Source organism: Toxotes jaculatrix, chromosome 9, assembly GCF_017976425.1.
Source record: "Toxotes jaculatrix isolate fToxJac2 chromosome 9, fToxJac2.pri, whole genome shotgun sequence".
Classification (NCBI taxonomy): domain Eukaryota; kingdom Metazoa; phylum Chordata; class Actinopteri; family Toxotidae; genus Toxotes; species Toxotes jaculatrix.
Window position 1 is genome coordinate 4155273 of NC_054402.1, and position 20359 is coordinate 4175631.

General features: G+C 39.8%; 1 protein-coding gene across 3 annotated transcripts in view; it reads right to left on the bottom strand.

Moving 5' to 3' along the window:
- Positions 1-20359, bottom strand: part of cadm1b (cell adhesion molecule 1b) — a 126675-nt gene that overhangs the window by 10066 nt on the left and 96250 nt on the right. For 2 of the 3 annotated variants that reach the window (XM_041047284.1, XM_041047283.1), the window contains exons 5-9: positions 19846-19983; positions 14715-14873; positions 13001-13097; positions 12545-12717; positions 4128-4178 (exon numbers count right to left, since the gene is read on the bottom strand). In XM_041047284.1, the coding sequence (XP_040903218.1) occupies positions 4128-4178; positions 12545-12717; positions 13001-13097; positions 14715-14873; positions 19846-19983 (618 nt within the window). The remainder of the gene's footprint in view (positions 1-4127; positions 4179-12544; positions 12718-13000; positions 13098-14714; positions 14874-19845; positions 19984-20359) is intronic. The other variant, XM_041047285.1, reaches the window with a different exon arrangement.

Sequence of the window (20359 nt, forward strand, 5' to 3'; positions counted from 1 at the left end):
TGCTGTTTAACTCATCACACTAAAGCTTCTTTAATGTTTACAGTTCTGATACTCCTTTGAACAAAGGTGTAGGTTTGGTTTCAGAGGCTGGGGGACACATTTAAGTTAAACAAACAAACAAACAAAAACAACACCAGAAACACTTAAAAGAATAGAGCAAATCACAAATTACCCTGAAACTGGTTATTGTGTTGCCAATATTATTAATTAATATTAATAAAAAACTAGACATGCTATGTAAATCTCTGCATTGTTACCCTACTTAAAGTAAATTTTATTTTCCCTTATAAATACCTGTCACTTTCTGATAGATAACTGCAAATTACTCTCTATTAATTTCAGGCTGCGTAATGCCCCAACAACCTCCAAAAATACGATAATGCAGCCCCGGGGAAAAAAACTGTCTACAAAGACTTGATCGTTAAGGTCATTACTTTGAGCACAAAGTGACACAAATTTTAAAAGTGAGAGGAACAAAAATAGGAAATAGCATTTTGGAAAGTGATGAGGACAATGTAAATTACACCCACGCCTTTATTTTATTCAGCAGAGGTCCTACTGTAGCGTGCTAAACAACAATTTACCCTGGACTGCAGATCTGGGGAAACATAGGGTCTTTTCAATCAAGTCTACAACATAATTCCTTGTTCCTTGTCTTTCCTCTGGCTCCTCTCGACAAGCTGTGGGAGGGGGGCGGGGGGGTTACTGAAGGCTTAGCCGGGATATGATGTCCCTGCCTTGGATCATCTCTGAGCATCTGACGAGCTGGAGCATTATCGCCACAGACTCTTTTTATTCCTTCCGAGCTGGGGATTCTGGGTAAACTCCACCTTCTGCCCAATTGAAATACAACCACTGACACAAAGAACTTGCGGAGTACTGTTTTGTTTTCTGTGATGCTGTAACCATCTACTGTCCGTCTTGAAGGCAATATTTTGCTTCTTTCATTATAAAATTCATGATTCATTTTTCAGAAACAGCCACATGCCACTATGTTGAGAGTCAGATGTCTGAAAGTCTGAAACTGTTTGGATCACTGTGAAAGAAGGGCACGCATATGCGCCGATTTTTTCTTGAGACAAGATGTTTGATTTTCAGTGTGGATTCCATATTTTCCACATAAGTTCCTGGAAACTTTAATTATAATTTCCTAAAAAATAGCTGATATTTATTTGTAGATTACCTGGATAATTTGGTTCTAGTTGTTTTGCTGTTTGTTTCTTTTAGGAAATTATGTTGTATGTAAGTGAAAAATAGTTCATAAATCAGTGTCCATCAGAAATATTGGAGTAATTAACCGCTAAACACCAGCTAGTCATTTGGGAAATTATGAGGAAAGGTTCCTGGAAATTAGAAAAACTCACAGGACTTGAAAAATGAAATGTTACCAAAATATCCAATAAAAACAAAGGGAGAGAAACACGACCTAAAAACTTTCCAACACATGAAAGAAATGCTCCTATGACTTATCTCTCCCAAGAGATCTACACACACACACTCTCTGCATCTTTTAAGACACTGAAAGACCTGACAATATGAACTCTTGTGAAACTTTCTTAACATGAAACAGCACAGAAGACAAACAACTGTGGGAGTCTGTGCTTTAACTTGACATTTGCTCCCCCACTGCACAAAACCATATTTAGTCCTTGAACTGACACCTCAGCATGCAAGGCTACAACAAGCAGGGTAGAAACCTAACAAGGAAGAAAATCCAGCAAGCTAAATCATAGCATTTTGAAATTAAAGCCAATTTTGCATCAATTATAAACCACAAAATGGTGTGTGTGTGTGTGTGTGTGTGTGTGTGTGTGTGTAAATACACACAGGTAGGATCCGTGATCCAGGTGTAGAGAAAAGGGAGGATCCAGCCACAAAAAAATTCAAACCTATCAACATTAGCAAACAACTAAATCTAAAAAATCTACTGTATGATTATATGTTTATTGTATTGACTCCCCATGGCAGTTGTTAATCTTCCTAAAGTCCATACATTAGAATGTGCAGATAAAACACTAATACAATAATAACAGAAAGGTCAAAACTAAAACTAACCAAAAAAACTACACTAAAAATAAAAAGAAAAAAGATTAGGCAAAGCAACTGATCCTCATGCAACACAGTTATAAATAAATTAAATGAGGAAATAATAATATTAATAAACAGTTCATTACCACATATAATATTGACAAAATTAAGTCAACAAGTGCACCAAAAAAGAATCAATAAATGACAACTAACGATTACAACAATATAACCAGATTTAAATACACAGCTATCCATGAAAGGCAACCTCAGATAGCTGGATGTGTATATTACCTGGTTATTTGTGATTTTTTTTTGTTTCCATTTGTAATCTGTGAGCAGTTTTCAATTATGATTATCTGAAAAACAAATAATTTTGTTGTAATAAACTCTTCGATCTACATGTGACGATAAATGCATCCGAAAATTTACTGACTGGACCTTTAAAATTAGGATCATATATAGTAGCAGTTCAGTGGCCTCTGATTACAACAGAAAATCACAGCTGGTGGTGGCAGCGGTCACGCCAAATCACACTCTGGTTATAACGGATGAATAAGAAATTGTGCTGTACACTTCCTTATTGGCGAGAGGAAAATGCTATACTGTGCCGTTATGCTGATTAAGGTAGCGCAAAGCAATCTACCGCAAGCCAGCTTAGCACTGCCCCTGTGACAGGGTATTTAGAAGAGTAGTGAACTGCAAGAAAGCTCAATTACATCCTCCCAGCATGTACTGCATAAATCACGGTAAATCCTCTTTCAAGCCTGTCTTTTGGAAATTACTGGAATGTTACAGCAGGAAACACGGACACGGCAGCACCAGTGTTACTCCAAGGAGAAGAGCTTAGGGAAAAATGCAGAGTAATGCACAGCTCTGCAAAGGCAACTTCCTGTCTGACTGGGCCACGCCCTGAGACAGTCAGAGAGCAGAAATGATGCTGTTTCCACGCAGCACGATCACTGACATACTGCTGATACCAAAACTGAGACAGAGGAAAGCAGATTTGAGGCAGAAATTTCCAACATGAGGAAACAACATAAAGTACACTGTTATAGTGAACAGAGATTTTTTCAAAAACCCAGGAGACCTCAGAAACATGACTACAAACAGTGCTATTCATGTGACTCTTGACCCTTTTTTTAAAATAAATAAATACATAATGCACAAACAAACTCCTGAGAAGCCGATTGTTTGTCGAATGTATAAACGAATCATATCTAAAAGCTGTCACATTACAGTATTGGAGCTTTTGAGGCAGTCTCATATTGAGTTTCAAACTTATTATGTGAACATTGTCACTCCACAGTTTTATGACTGCATGAATTGCAGATCGGTCATGACAAAAGGGCCAAAATTGCCGTATCTTTAAAGCAGCTATTGATAAACCGATCTATTCTTTAAGGATAGTTTTTGTATTGAAATGTCACATTCTGGCATATCCAAATGTCAACTCCCAAGGTTGCCTCGCCATCTGTGTAGCCTTAGCGGTGCTTTTGAAATAATAGCAATTTTTTTTTTTTTTAATGGTTAATATTGAAATGAAATTTTGCAACAGAACTAAATCAAAGTAAAAAATAGTGCGTGCAGAAGATGGCAAAAGGTTGCGCTGCTATAAACACTACAAATGAACTGCCTTTCATTTATTTCATATATCTCTGAGAAAATAGTTATTGATGTTTTTTGGCCTCGCAAAGACGAAATGTGACTGGCATTTGTAGGGGAGATGTAAAGGGCATTATAATATGATGGATGGGCCGGTTGAGATATAGCTGCAGATGCTGATAAGATAGCAGAACAGCAAAGCAGAGTCTCTACCTTTTTTTTTTTTTTTTTTTAGATCAAACATGTGACTGGAAAAGGCTATGACAGGTGTCTCTGACAGCCCTGCGCTGCCTGTCCTCAGTGTCACCTATCAGCAGCACTATCTGATTAAAACTGGCCATCCACAAACTCTCTTAGCCTTTAGGTACAACTTCTTTCTCTCCCAGATCACCTGACGTGCATGCAAGCACGCGCACACACACCTACACACACACACACACACACTCACAAACACACACACAATTGCTGAGAGGGACAGTAGTGGGGGCATACAGTACCTTGCGTGTTGACTGGATTGGTGGTGGGTGTGGGGATAGTAGTGGGAGCATCTAGATGAAAAGAGTGAAAAAATAAAGAACATGTATAAGAAATAAAGGAAGACAAGAGTAAAGAAATAGACAAAAGTCATTGAAGATGAGAGGCTGCACTATAAAAAATCATAACATGCACATGTTATAGCTGCTGTGGTGAGTTTATTTTTAAGAAACTAAGAGCCCATGCTGGCAGCTCCATGAGGCTGTAAAGGTATGTTCAGATTTTTTCAAGTCTACCTTAAAACAACAGCATGAGCCCATATGAACACTGAAACAGGTGTTGCTCACTGCAATCATTCCTCCAGTTCATACGGTCTCTAAGGAGATCCCTTCTTAAAGCATCACATACACTGAAGTATGTGATAGGGGGGGACAAAATCCACAGTCTTCACTCTATGCAAAAATATATATTCAGAACTCTATAATAATATAAGGCTTCAGCAGTCTGAGTTAGTCAAATGGAGTGAGTATCTCCCAAAGTCACTGTATTTTTAGTATGATATATTTTGTGTCAGCACAAACACTATCTGGGAAATAAAAAGAGGGACTTTGGAGGGCACCCACTTAAATAGTTTGATTACCTAAGACTATTTAAGATAAACTTTAACATAAACCATGTTAAGAAGGGTTCTCTTTAGGGTCATTATAAACAGGAGGAATGATTACAGCGAGCAAAACCTGTTTTAATGAACAAATGAGCACCTGAACGTTGTTTTAAGACACTTGAAAAAATGTGAACCTATCTCCTTTAAGCAACAACACTGAGCCAAAAGCTAACATCAGCATGCTAACATGCTCACGATGACAATGTTAACATGCTGATGTTTAGCAGGCATCTTTTTTTTCCATGTTTGCCATCTGAGTTTAACTTGTTAGCATGCTAACATTTACTAAGTTGCGCTGAAGACAAAGTACAGCTGAGACTGATGGGAGTGTCATCAGTTTTTCAGGTGTTTGGTAGAGAAAACAGCATTTCACAAATAGAAAATGTGACCTGACGGTGGCGCTAGACAAAAACTTTAAGGGATTACCGAAACGATTACAAACCCAATTTCATGGCAGTACATCCAATGGTTATTTGACTAAAATCCAAAAATCTCAACCTCAAGTCAGGGAATTACCAAAGTATTGAGCATACACCACCTGGGGACCATGAATATCTGTACAAAATTTAGTGTCAATCTATCAAGTACATGTTGAGATATTTCAGTCTGGATGAAAGTGGAGGACTAACATAAAAATGCTAACCCTCTACTGGTGTTCTATGACAAGTCAGATCACCAGAGTCATTAGGATCCATCCTCTGATGACCATGAATGTGGGTACAAAATTTTACGGCAACCCATCCAATAGTTGTTCACACATTACAATAAAAACAAAAATGTTAACCTCATGGTGGCGCTACAGGAAACGTCAGGGGATCAACAAAGTCATTATGATTACTTGTCTTGGGATCATGAACCAAATGTTATGGCAACCCATCCAATAGTTGCAGAGATATTTCAGTCAGCACCAAAGTGGTGGACTGACCTATAGGCCAACATCGTCATCCACAGAACAACACAGCTAGCATGTCTACAAATACCAGGGAAAAGACACTAATAATGGTAAGGGGCTGTATCAGATTTCATTACGGTAAGCTACTGTACTTCTTTTTTTGATAAATTTTGTAATTAACTATGAATAATAATGTCTGGCAATCATAGAAAGGTATTGCTATTTTCCACAGTTTCTCTCAATAATTAATGTCAAAGTACAAATTAAACCACTCCGGTGGTCTCCTGCTGCAGCACAGCAGAGCCCTGAGCAGCATCCTCCACCCTACACTGTGCTGATTAGGCCTGTCACTAACCCCCAAACAAAATAATCAGAAAGACAAAATGGAGGGCAATTCAGGTATATGATGGCACTAAGGAGGGCTGAAAGCTTCCTCATCAGGGGAATATATGCCAGGCTCTGGTGCAGGGGAGAGATAGCACGACCCCTTGCTGTGGGAGAGTCACAGCAGGGGAAATTGGCTGGCTGTCTCCATGCCTTTACTGTCTGCACTCCATCAAAAGACAGCAGTGGGGGACCACACACTCCCAAACTAATGATAAAACATCAAGGACAGCATAATGTTGCCGCCAGGGATGGAGTGTATGGCGGAGGTGGTGCTGATGGTGGTAGGGGGGTATCAGGGTATCAGGAAGAGATTCTCCTCTGACAGTATTTGAAGAGGGGGGTGGGCTAGATTTCTTTCCCTGTGACCGAAGGCAGTCTGATAGCTGAAATGTCAGTGTCTGGAAGAGGGAAATTGGCCATTCAGGGAAGAGGGTCTTCACAAAGCCTGGGATAGGATGTGGCACATATAATATCCAGCCGAACAAGAATTCTCCATGGGCAATTTCCAGGCTGGATGACTCTGGGCTCAGCATTATGAGGGCTGAAATATGAGTGTATTTTGGAGAGGCCATATTTTCAGGGAGCATTTGTATCAGTGAGGAATTTGATATGAGAAAATTTAACCATCAAGTGAAACAATGTAGGAGAAATTGTTTATCTATGCCTGCTTAAAGCTGCCTGCCAACATGACGGGGGGGGGGGGGGGGGTATTTAGCTTTTCTTTTGTCTATTTGTTTTTAAAAATTCCTTTTACATGAACTTTTATTTAAGTATTCTTCAAAAGACCAGAGGGAAATGTCTGTAAAAAAGAAGTCGTTACAATTTGTCTAATGAATTCTTACTGTGAAAAATTAATGTAGTATGTAGAAGTGTTGAAAGTCGTTCCTCATTATGTTGCACATTTGATAAAATCAGTGTGATTCAATACGACAGCCTTTCATGAGAACAAGGAGACCTATGAGTCCTGTCTGCTCACATTATGTCAAAACACGGATAAACCCCAAATTTCCACTTGACTTGTGATTCCTTGACTTCTTGTCCACGGAAGATTTATAGGTCAAAAAGTCAACTGCAGGCTAAACTGTGGTGGTAAAAGCAGCATTGTTCTCCTGCCAACAGGCAGCATGTGTGAGTTATAGCACCAGGTCACCTTTGAGAGAGAAAGGCCTCTGTCTGGCCAGCTCTCTCCCACACCACACACTGGCCAGGGGGCACAATTCACAGCCTGCTGCAGACACACCCTCATGGACAACAGCATGACAAGCCTCTTTCTCAGCCTTTTCGACCGGCCACATACAATACATGCACCACAATGGCACTTGATTTGATGTGGATTTACGTCGGCCTCACACCTGTCCGGGCTGTCGCACAGTGAAAGGTCGTTAGTCTTTTTGAAATAGGAGGAGCCTGAAGGACTAGCACCGATAGAGGGTGGCAGCAGGATGGAAGAGAACTGATGGACGGTTCAGCTTAGATCTATCAATAATATTCACAAAGCAAATGTTTATCAAGAACAAAACAACTCATTAAAATAAAGTTTGTTGCATGTAGTTGTTAAACAAAAGGTATTTTTTTCTTTACATATGTGTTATCACTTTAACAGAACCAATAGTCCAGGGAAAAAAAAACAGAACAGTAAAAATGCCACCTAAGAGAAGAAAAGGGTGATTTTGTAGGCAAATATGAGACTGAAGTTAGTAGGCGGGACAAGTGTGGTGCATTGGTGGATTGTTGAGGTTGTGCACTGCTGCTGAAAGGCTACAGAAAATTAACACAAGGCTATCATGCTAACACCAACCTATGTTGCAGAAACACACACTAATTAAGCCACTGTAGCAAGCATGATTAGTCTGGGACAACAAACCCTCATATGGACCACAACATGATTTTGTCTGGCATTAAATCCTCCAGAAAAGAGGAGTGGGAGTCGCAGACATAATTATACGCAGTTATGAGCACCTTTTACCAATCTCCAGTGTCTCATTATAGCGAGCTGAAGTCATAGAGGTTCCAATGCTTGTGCACCAGAGAAACAGTGTTTAATGGAAACTGGTAAAATATGTGGAAAGGAAGTTACTAATTGAAGAAGTCATGGCCAAAGGCACAAACACTGATAACAAAGATACTGTAGGTTTTATTTTGGACCAGAGAACATTTGCTTCCCATTGCTTTTCATTCATTCATGCAAGTGTTATGGGTGCAGCATGAAGAAAATGAAACATGAATTTAACAGCAGTAGACACACATCATTCATGAGTTCTTAAATGCCCGCAGGCAATTCAGGGAAAACTTCTGAGCTGTTAGAATATTATATTATTACTTTAAAGATCTGTGTTTGAGACAACTTGTTCATTAAAAAATGCAATCTGTGAGGATTTACTCAAAGAGAGAGAACGGTATATCTCGGTTTCAGAGGAATCTTTGCACAACAATTAGGAATTTATTCATGAAAGCTTGAATAAGTCTGCCTTGAGTGAGCTATTTGCCGGCGTATGCTGTCCTTTTGTTTGGGAGTGATCATTATGGGCCCATTGGGAACAAGCAGATGTCATCATCCGCCTGGCAGAGCACGATGATGAATAACCATGGGGCGGCAGAGTTATGAGAGTCACAGGAAACCTATGTCACAGCTACAAAGTCACACGTGTCAGCTGGTGAAATGAACACATTATTTCTCTGAACATCAACCAATCTACAGAGCCGCTGAACATCAGGTGTACAGTACGATGATGTGACTGTGTGCCGAAAGCAACTGAAGATATTTCAGCAATGAAAAACTGGAAAACCAGTGTTTCTCTGAATGCTTTGTACCAGGGAGATTTGGATTAGTGAGGTCCTGCTGTGTTTGAAGTGTAGTTTATAAGACATTCGTAAAACCCCTCGTGGTTATTCTTCCTGCATTTTCAAAACACCAACAGCACCTATCCACTAATCCACTAAACATTTCAAAGTTTTTAAAGTTTCTAGGCTTAGAAATTCAGTCCCAGGTTACTTTAACATAGTGGAAAAAAAACTGCATTAGTCCTGCACCCACAACACTCCCTGTTTTTCTTCTGTAATTTCTCCTGACTGACAGGTTTTTGCCACCTCTGTCCAAGACCTTATCCCTCCATTAAAATCCTATTCACTGCTTGCCCTACAATTAGTGAAATGGTGTTGACGTGAAGACCGCTACGAGTGCATTTATTTTCACAAATGCACATTTTCAGCAACTGCCATAAACACTTGCTCATCAGCCAGGCAAAAAAACAAACACATGTTACTCTGCTGGTTTCTGACACATAGTTCATGGCTGTCAACACAACCTAAACAAGCAGACTGAGTAACAATCAAAACAATATCACCAGTCTGAATAGCATAGTTTGTGCCATAGCATAACCCACCAGGGTTCGGATATTTTAAACAGGGCTGGTGTGACAGTGTCTGAGAAGGGGTACAGAGAGATCTCACTATTTCATTTCAATAATATTTAGCTGTTGTCATTGCGGGCATGGCACAACAACTCCATTTACGAGCTGAATCAACCCCACAGACTGGATTATGTTTAAAAAACATGAATGCTTACTGGACTCATAGTCCAATATACGCTACATATTAGACCATGATTGTCTTTAAAATTAATTGTGATGTCAAAAGCAAGCGTGTACGTTCACATCTTGAGCTGGAGCAAACAGAAACTTTCCCTCATCAGCAGATGAATGTGAAAACAGATGTCCAGTGTCAATACACATATATAATTCTGCACAGTGAAGCTGAAACATCCAAATGAATTGACAATCAGTAAAACATATTTTTGAGTAGAGGGGGACTTTTAAGTTCTGAGCCTTAGTCCATGCATCTTGGATACTTAAGACTTTGTGTTCTAAATATTTTAATCCTAACCCTAAAATAATATGAAGAAACATTAATATTCCTCACACTGACAATTGTTCAAGGTACAGCCTTACAAGCAACCAAGGCTTACCCTGCACCAGGTTAAGAATTCTAATTAAAAATACATCCATTTTAATGTACAGTATAAATTACCCACTGAAGATGCAGGGACAGAAATTTCTGTACATACTACTTTAAAGTCTGTACAGCAGAGTCACTCCTTTTCCTCGTTTCGGGTATCCTCTCTAGCAGACAATGTTCTTGGCACACAGGCAGAAACAAATTGAAACTTGGGAGCGAAATACAAAATGCTCTTCTAAACAGCAGGGAGCAAGCGCTCCAAGGAGAGAAAGCTAAACTCACCAACAATGGCTGCACCTGCTGAAAATTTATTTTCCCCTCATCCTCATCACCCCTGCCAGCCACCAAAAATAGGAAATTAAGGTCCGAGGAGTGTATACTTCATTGACGTCACGTTAACATGATTTCTAAATGATGAAATCCTTCTCGCTTTCAGAACTTCAAACAGTTCCCTCCTGCTGTGCCCCCTTGGAGATTCAAGAGCAAAGATGCCTGGTACACCTTTAAACAGTTGAGTTGTTTGCAAAATAGTCAAACTTTCTCAGATTATGTGCAATTGCAGCAAAGTAAATTCACCAGCAGTAGCAACAGTATTTGTATTTTTGTGTATCTGTTATTCATTTGATGTATTTTGGCATTGTTTTTTGTTCTTTTACTTGTTTATGGATCTTGATTTCAAAACCCAGGGCAACCCAGGGCAACAAACCATATGTGGTATTTAAAGTCAAGTCCTGGGGGAGATGGTCCCTCTAATGCCCTTCACTGGTTGGCTGCAGAACACATTGAAATTCCTCCCACCTCAATGTGAGTCAACAGCACCAAAGCCCATCTTTATCGTAGAAAATAGAGTCGAATAGTCAAAGCCAGTGGTCTAGTCATAGCCCATAGTCTTATGATGATTTAGGTTGATTTGTTTTGATTTTAGGAACATACTGTATATGCTTGAACTTGACAAACCGTGCATCTGCAACATCCTGGTCTCAGCTGGCAACGTTAACTGTACAGTCACACTAATCCTCTGAACTTAGCCCCAAGAAAGGATGAGATCATGGTTCCAAAGTGGGTAAAAAAAAAAAACACATACAATTTTGAGCAGGAGGATCACAAAATTTTACATATCAAAGTCTGTTTACAGGTCAAATACTGCTGCATCTGTGGAAAATGTGTGGCTCCAGAGAGAGCTGTGCAGGCTACATTAGCCACAACTAACATAGCATACCCAAATCGCTGACCAAACTGTCAGCGGTTAAAGTTGCATAATGGGTAATATATGTGTCATATTTTGGCAAGGATGAAGGAGGCTTGGAATAAAAGAGACAATATCTCTGGTTCTGCTGCATCGATTTTGAGCCATCATTTCTTTCAAGTGTCCACTGAGAGTTGGACAGTGTCAAAGGAGTGGTTACGGAAAGGGAAGACATGATAATGAAGGGTAAACTGTTTCACACAATGGGAAACGCAACAAAAAAGGCCACTGGAACAGACTAAGGGGTCCCGCTGAAACAGGAAACACATTCTTGAACTATGCAAGCTGAACTGAAAACGAGAATGTGAAGCCAGATATTCACAGAAAGTAAGTGTTAAAGCCTGAAAAAGAGTCTATAGTTGAAAACTGGCCATCGTGGGGTAGGGGGGGTGGGGGGGTGGTGGGGTATTATTATTTCAGAACCAGGGATAATAGCGCACATTTTCAGACAGATCCTCCTGGAAGACATTAATTGTTGCATTTGGTAATTCACACGAAAAGTGCCACAAATAGCTGTCTAACAAGTGAAAAAGTACAATTCCTGGCTCCTCTCTCGCCTCCACACAGCTGGCCAATCATGGCGTGAAGTGGGTGTGAATATCAGATCGTCTGTTTCGAAAAGTTAAAGAAACGGTCGAACACAGACTCCCCTAATCCAACAATGGATAAGTGTGTGGGGGCAGGGGTTTCCGAAACTATCCAACCATCCGACAAGCACTTCAAACAGAGTATACTAGCCCCTTAATACGACTGTACATGTGGGTCAGAAGTGTCTTCTGTATGATAAAATGGTATATGGAAATACAGACTGTTCCACCAGCTTTATTTTCTACTCTGCTGCGCAAACTCTTGCTTCAAAATTATAAATCTACCATGTAAAATCTCCCTTCCTGGGCTTCTAACATGTAAGTCCAAAGTCAACGACCACTTTATCCATTACTGTCTACTCTGTATGGTTCAAACTCATCACCATGCATTAACAGTACAGCGGCAACTCAAATCTTCAACATAAATTCAGAGCTCTGTGGATTTGTCAACTGCAGCCACCTTCTGTGATTAAGCTCCCTGTTCCTCTCAATAATGGCTTACATCCCTATATGTTTGAAATGTGAATCTGTTTGTTGCACAAACGCTGTAGTAAATCCTTATCGTTGCAGTACAATCCCCTGACTGCCAAAGCTACTGTAGGCAGTTAAGTTTATAAACCTTCGTATATCAGCAGTGCAGACTGAGTCCTGGTGTAAAAAAGTGATGGAGGCATTTAAACATCAAGTGCAACGAAGCGTAATATACCTACCATATACATAGAGGATGTAGTCGTCGTAGGCCTCTCCCACAGCATTGGACGCCACACAGCGATAGGTGCCGTTGTAGGACTTGTTGAGGTTCTCGATGTAGAGATCAGAGCCGGTGACCACGGCGTGAGGCGGCACATCCTCATCTACCCTCAGCCAGTTGATCTGATGGGGACTGGAGAGCACAAATACCACACACATCACTCAGGCACTGTCTATCCATGCTAGAAATCTGAAATAAAGGTCAAATCCAAATCTGAGGAGGGCCATTGGCAGCGCCTGTCTAATGATGTCCTTTATACAGCATGGTTAAAACCGGTAACATTTAAATGGTACCATGGAATATAAAGGTTAAGGGGTGCTTGGACTGGCAGAAAAGGGATATGCAGTGGAAAGTTGACTTTCTCAGCGTGTTTGTTTTGAAGTTTTGATGTGTATCTATCTGTGTAAACACTCACTGTGGTTTTCCTTCTGCGATGCACGTCAGGTCTAGATTGTCACCCTCTCTGGTTAAACCTTCAGGATATGTCACCACAATCTTCACTTCTGGTTTATCTGAAAATAAAAGAAAATGAGTAGTTACAATGATCCAGTGTCATTAGTTATGACAAGACAACCTTTTTTTTTTCCTCTCACACCTGCAGCCAAAGCAAAACTTAAATGATCATTGGGCTCTGAAGTGAAGCACTGAGAGAAACAGACTTCCAAATGAAAGCTAAATAGCCGAGAGTAAAACATAGCAGAGGATGAAATGATTATCCTATGCGCTCAGTAGACATCCAGTGAGTCTACAGTACCTTTCAGCAAAAATGATTTTTTCCTCTTATCAATGCTAGCCAAAGATTACCAAAATGTCAAGCGGTTCCAGTCAAGCTTTCTCTTTTTCCTTGAAAGGTCAGACAAAACAGTTGTCTACCTGAAAAAAATTAATATTCTACACAGACTACAAAAAGGTACCTTAACCTTTCTTTGATGTTTAACAGTGTAAGGCAGCCTGTATTACCTCTTCAATCAATGCACCATTTAAAGAACACCTAAACATCATTTGACACCTGAGTAAAAGTTTTTTATTCCCTTGTGGTGACTGTATCCCATGGGCCAGGGCATTTGTACGCTGTCAGATTAGAATGCTAGGACTACATGATCCATAGACAAGCAGAGAAAAACATGCAGAGCATCTATGATCTAATGGTCAGTGGCTCCACTGAGCATCTACCTGGGACACGCTGCACCAAAGCATCCTAAAAAGTAAATTCTCCTTGTCTGGAGTTGTTCTTTATCTCTCTGTGGGTGTTTTGCATCGTAGTAGTTTAGTATCTCTTTGTGGTCGTTTTGTGTGTGTGGTCATTTTGCTTATCTTTGCAGTTAATTTGCATCTTTTTGTTATTTTTCCGTGTCTCTCATTACTCAGCTCACATCTCTGTAATGATTTTGCATCTGTTTGTAGTTGCTCTGTGTTTCTGTATAGTCATTTTGCGTCTCCTTGCAGTTGTTTTGAGTCTCTTTGTGGTAGTTTGCATCCCTTTATAGTTACAGTACTTGATTAACTTTCCCACAAGAAAATTTTACAGTCATTTCAAACAGGCAGAGGGGTCCAATCTGCCTGGTAGGCCCGTTCAGTAAGCTATCCATGCCCATGAAGCAGAAAGTATGCCAAGTTAAAATACAGTGGAACAGACTTCAAGAGGAACTGTTAAACTTTTTCTTTTTTTCTTTTTGGAAATAAATACTTAATCACATAGATTCTCAAAACAAAACATTTTATGCTTAAAAGTAGCTTGTATGCATGCGATTAGTCCTGGAAATTCAGTTAAACTAAAACTCAGTGCCCACTCCCCAACCATGGTGAAATAACCAAGACTCTGAATTATATTCTGACTTTGTAAATGTACTTTTAGTGACTACCAAAGGTCCCTGTCTGTGCTGATTTCTTGTTGAGATGTTAGCTGTGTCATTTCTTAGTTATTCTGTCAGTAATTTATTTGTTAGTTTCTGAGTATGTCTCAGTTGATTGTTATTGTTAGCGAAGGCATATGATATCAACAAATGTCACAGCCCCACCGGTGAATACTTAAGCTCCCAACTAGCCTTAGCAAGAGACCATCTCTGGCGCTGTCAGTGGGGCCGTGGTCTAGTTCTAGACTTCAATAAGTACAGTTTTAGGTCACTCACATAGCACTTCCAAGTGTCTTTGAGCCAGAAGGTCTTTTACAGCTGGGTGGTCAATGATGCAGTCCACTGGCACTCCATCATCCTCTTTGGTGACAGAAAATTTTACCCGGCTGGTGACAGTAAACATCCTGTCATACGTCTCCTCAACTGTTGTCTCACCTAGAAAAACCATCACAAGCACAAGAGGGGGGGGGGGGAAGTTAATGGCTAAATAGCCCAAAAACAAATCTGAAATCCTGCAGCAGCACCAATCTGCAGTGACCATAATGAGCAAATAGTCATAGCTATTAAGAGCATATTACCTGTCAAACTGAAGTGCTTTCAAATGGCATTTACATTTAATTTATGATTTGGTGATGTGGTGCCCGAACGAGACTTTAGAGGATTCAGGTGGGCCAGAGGCATTCAATTCTGATGAGACCAGAGAGGAGCGGCTGGGTCATATAAGCCTGATAATGAATGCCTCTGCAGCTTGAGGGCTGAGCATTGTTGGGGCTAACCCTGCAGTAATCTGCTGCCCACTAGGCCCTAGGCTGTCAGAGGGGCATTCATTTAGAGAGCATTACAATGCCACAGGGGCATCGCATTAGCCGCAGTGCTGAGTGTGATGGTTTACTCGCACTTAATGAAGTGAGGAAATAATTACAGCCCCACTCTGACCTGCAGCACACTTCCATTTCAGCCTTGTCACAGGGGAGCCCGGCTGGACTCAGGGAGGGCAAAACACTGTTGTTCCACAGGTTGATGATCACCAATACACACATATGTGGCCTCGTGATGGATATTAACCCCATTTAACACACACCCACCCACCCAAGAACTGCCTACATAAAATTTAAAGTACTGGGATCGGTAAGTGGTCAATGCGCTTGAGGGCATTAAATTTGACCACTCTGCCAAGTCCAGCGAGAGAACAGGCTGTTTGAAAAGCACACTGACTGTGAGAGAAGACTAAGTAAATAATAACAGTAACATAATGATAATAACTTCGGGAATAAAAGGTGTGACAGTGTGATGAGAACACATGAAAAAATAAATGGCTTTTGTTTAGAAACTGTGGTTATCTTGGTATTTTGTTACAGAATCAGCCAGATGGCAAACAGTCCATTTATTAACATTTGAACACATTAAAAGCCAAAATGTGCAAAGACATTACAGGACGTAGAACACACAATGTACTGCAGGTACAAAAGTTTCACATTTACACATTTCTTTTCCCCTTCTACTGTAGCCATCTCACCAAGCCAAGCAGTTTGACTTCACTCTAAAAAGCACTGCAAGCATTAACGTGACACACTTTAAATTAGTTAATCCCAAACATCTTTAGTTAAAATAAAGAGAGCTGTGATCAGTGGAAACGGTCTCGGAACAATGCCATGTTGTTCCTTGCCAAGTACCAACACAAATTTCATATTCAGGGCTCTTTTGTCTCAAAATTCAACAACAGGTCACATTTGTAAGGTCAATGAGGGCATTTTTCAAGAGCTGGGTGAGGTGGAGTATGAATTGGAGGGCTGTGGTGATCAGTCATTATGCCCTCAGCCAGTGACAGTGCTGCATCACTAAAGTAGCTCAGGAAAGGGCTTCTTCAAATAGGAAAAACAATAATGGTGTCCAGGAACTTCAGAGTGGCATTAGGCGAACACGTGAGGTGGCAAAAATCATTATCTCAATATTAACATGCTTATTTTCCAATATCTATTAAAGCTGAAGAGTATATGGACAATAGACTGACAGAAAAATAATCTCCAACTATTTTGATAATCAATGAATCATTTCAGTCACGTTCCAAGCACAAAGTGAAATCTCAGATGAGAAGATTTATTTATTTTTTTGTTATTTATTAATATAAACTGAATACTTCAGAGTTTTTTGACTTTTGGACAAGACATCTAAAGACATCACCTTACCTTCAGCTCGGCGAAGTTGTGAGGGGCATTTATTTTTTTTTATAATTTTGTGATGTTTCATGGACGGATGAAAATAATCATTAGTTGCAGCCATAATATCCATATACATAACAAGATATGGCAAATGTGTAGAGAGTCACACATTAAATAATAATGGTTATGTTTGATGTAACTTGCCATGACTGCATTCCTCTCAACAGAAACATTGCAGACATCACCATTGTAAAAAACAAACAAACAAACAAACAAAAAAACAGAAGGGCTTCTGTGCAATGTCAAAGGGAGTTTAGAAAAAAAAAAAAAAAACCCAGCACCATTCTGCCTTGAACCACCTTGTCTGCAGTGGAAGTCCCATGATGTTGTGCCTCTCATTTGACCTCTGCACCATGCAAAATACCAAAGGGACAGACAAAACATGTCTCAATTTCAGGAAAGCAGCACTGCTTGTGCTCACCCCAGTGCCGTCATGGAAAAGTGTCCTTCTTGTGTCAATTATTTTTGGTCATGATTCTTCTTACAAAGTCATTCTGATTTGAAAAAGTGGGAAACTTCTAAACGTTCTGCGTCATGTTTTAAAGATCAGACTCATACAGATGGAGCCATTGTCACTGTACAGGCCGACAATGCTTCTCAATTATCAGCGTCATCCAAACCCAGATGAGGAAAACAACTGTGGATCAGGTCGAGGAAGGACTCCAATCTGAATGCAGAGAAGATTTGAGTGTTGCCGCAGAGATGTCAAATCAAACGCTCTTGTGAGCATCAACCACCGATCAATCCCAGCGCAATCAAGCATAGCCTCTTCTCAGGGTGACATTTTCTTTCAGTCAGTTTCTAACCCAAGTTTTCTGCCTGCCGTCACACGGCAGAGCAGCAGCTCATCAAGCTGTTTGAACACTTCTTTGCCAGTAGTGCAGCACTTTATGAAGGATTTATAAGCTGTAATTAATGGTGTTATCAATTGTTAATAAATGATAGGCAAAAAAAAAAAAAAATGGTTAGCTAAGTTATAAGCCATCAATATGATCTTTCAGGTTGTGAAAAATCTTGATGAATTTAAGAGGATTTTTCACAACCTGGCAACCCAAATGTTTTTTTCTTATTATTGACTTATAGCTGATCTTTCAAGCACTCTTAAATGATTCATAAACTATTAATAAACTTAAAAAAGAAACGGATGGCTCTAATGTGATGAAACATTGTAAAATTGACATTCACTTGGGATTTTTCTGCAGCTTTTCAGTGTGTCCCACAGCCTTTTTCTGCGAATGGAATTTGCTCAGATGTCACCAAGTTCAGTGAGAAAGTGAGTGTTAAGTGTTAATTTATTTTTTTTTTAACGTCATACGAGCGGCTTTTGTAACGTGTAAATAAACATGAATATTTATTCCAGATTTTTGTTCCTTAGGTCAAACTTGAAACTACATGTTCAAGGCTCTTCTAAAACTTGCTCATAAAATTAAAAATAAGAATAAAAAAGTGAAAAAGCTTTTATTTGATCTGCTAAGAAAATTTCCCAAATGATTTCTCCTGAATACTGATTGTAGCCATAATCCAAAAATCTTTCAAAGCTGAATTTTAAATTGCACCTTTAATGGTTGGGTGTAAGCTGTTTTCCACCAAATCAAAACTGAATATTTCTCATTGAATTTTAAAAAACACAAGGTAACTGTTCAAAATTCTGATTAAATCTCATGAATGCAGTTTCACATACTGGCATACAAATTTTAAAAACACATCATTTAAATGCAGCTGTCCGAAGGAGCAAATCTCTTCTTGTACTTCAGGGGCAGCAGCAGCAGAGCACCGGGTTCCACTGTATTTAAATAATATTGCGGCTGTCATTTATGCTAAGAAGCATTTTTCCACCTTGTGTGTTGAGTCTCTCTCAAGCCCGAGCCCATTGGTCCTGTACCTGCCAGCATGATAAATGGTTGCAAAACCAATTCAGCCAATTTGTGCGTTTAAATTAGCCAGCGAATTTATTTCTTACCATTACGGCTGTCTTGCCAACACACAGACGTAAGACAAACATGATCACAGAGATTCTATAAAACCAGTGTGATGTGTGCCTTTTAATCTCAATACGTGCAGGAGCTAATGAATTGTTTAGCACGTCCATAATGAGTAGTGATTTGTGTTTCCTGGGGTACAGGAGGACGTGACTCACAGGCTCTCCTTATGTATCCATTGCCACTATGGATTAGCCCCGCTCAGCATGTCAGTGGCATTTCGCTGATCTAACCATCCCGTTGTCTCTCCCTCCCCTACACAACACTCGACAACTCATAAACAGAAATTGACTTCGACTCCTGTAGGGAACACTGGAGGCACAGATGGCATTTAGCTTCAGATTCGCTCTTGTCTAAATATTTCATCTCTCAACAAGCCAAATGAATCCTCTCCATTCTAATACATATATAATTTGACAACAAGCCCAGAGATATCCACTCTGTGTAAATACGATATGACTAAAATGAATATCCCCCCTTGCTGTACAATAAGTGCGTAATGAATAATTGATGACCCCTAATCATAACTGAGAGGTAATAAGGATTTTTCACCACCACAGATTATATACCCATCTCTGCAACAGCCTGCAGCTGGCCAAAGGCACAGGAATGAAGATGAAATGTGCAAATACAAGTTCATAGCCATGTTTACCATGTGTGGAAGGTTTAAAGAAAATGGTAAAAGATTTAGGGTTGTCTTAAAACTACAGTCCATCAGCAATAAATGTGACTGAATGTTTACAGCAAATATTTAAGCAATTAAAATCTAAATAAGAATTTTGTCTATCATGAAAATTTTGTTTATCATGAAAATTACAATATGAAAGTGATTTCAAGGCAAGTGTTTTGTAAAATTTATGAGAAACATGAGCCTGGATTGCAGCTCTTGCAGTTCTGAATGCATATTTGATCATTACATATTGTCCCTGAGAAAGTAGTCCACGCTTATAGACGGGGGATTTTAAACACAGCTGAAATAATAAATAAAGAAAGAAAAATATTGCACTGTCCTCCACCAGCTGTATATGCCACGCATGATTATCTTCCTATACATGTCAGTCAACATAATCAGTACACCACACATTAATATTTTAGAGGAAAACTACATTTTGTTCACACAGGATGTGCCTCCAGAGGCTAGGACTTGTAGGGAGGTGGACAGGCCTGGAACGTGTGAAGCAAACTGGGGGAGGCTGTTATTCTACTGACCTGTCAGTTCTTCCTCCCCTTTCATCCATCTGATGGAGGCGGCTGGCTTGCTGCCCATGGCTGTGCAGGTGAGCTCCGTCTCGTTCCCCTCGCTGACCACATCCTCGCGGCTCTCGATGATTGGGCTGCCTGGTGGGACTGACCCACAGCAACGGCAATGGTCAGAGAGATATTGGCACGACAGCTTTCACACACAGGCACACAAAACGCTTAACAGTACGGGTACAAAACAAATACTTAAGGACACCTGTTCAAGTCATTAGCATTTAATAGATCAGAGCAAGCCCATATAGCTTTTGAAAAATAGTGATCTCATGAATGAATGTGATGTTGCCTTATGATTTGTGTTGAACTCTCACAGATTTTTCTCTTATTTTGGGGATATAATGGACAGAATTTCTGGATTTTATGTGGAAAAAGAAAAATAACAAGAGACAAATGGGACCAGATCAACTAAGTGTAATAGCGTACTATGTAATTGACTTTACTTTACCAACATTTAGTTGGATTTAAT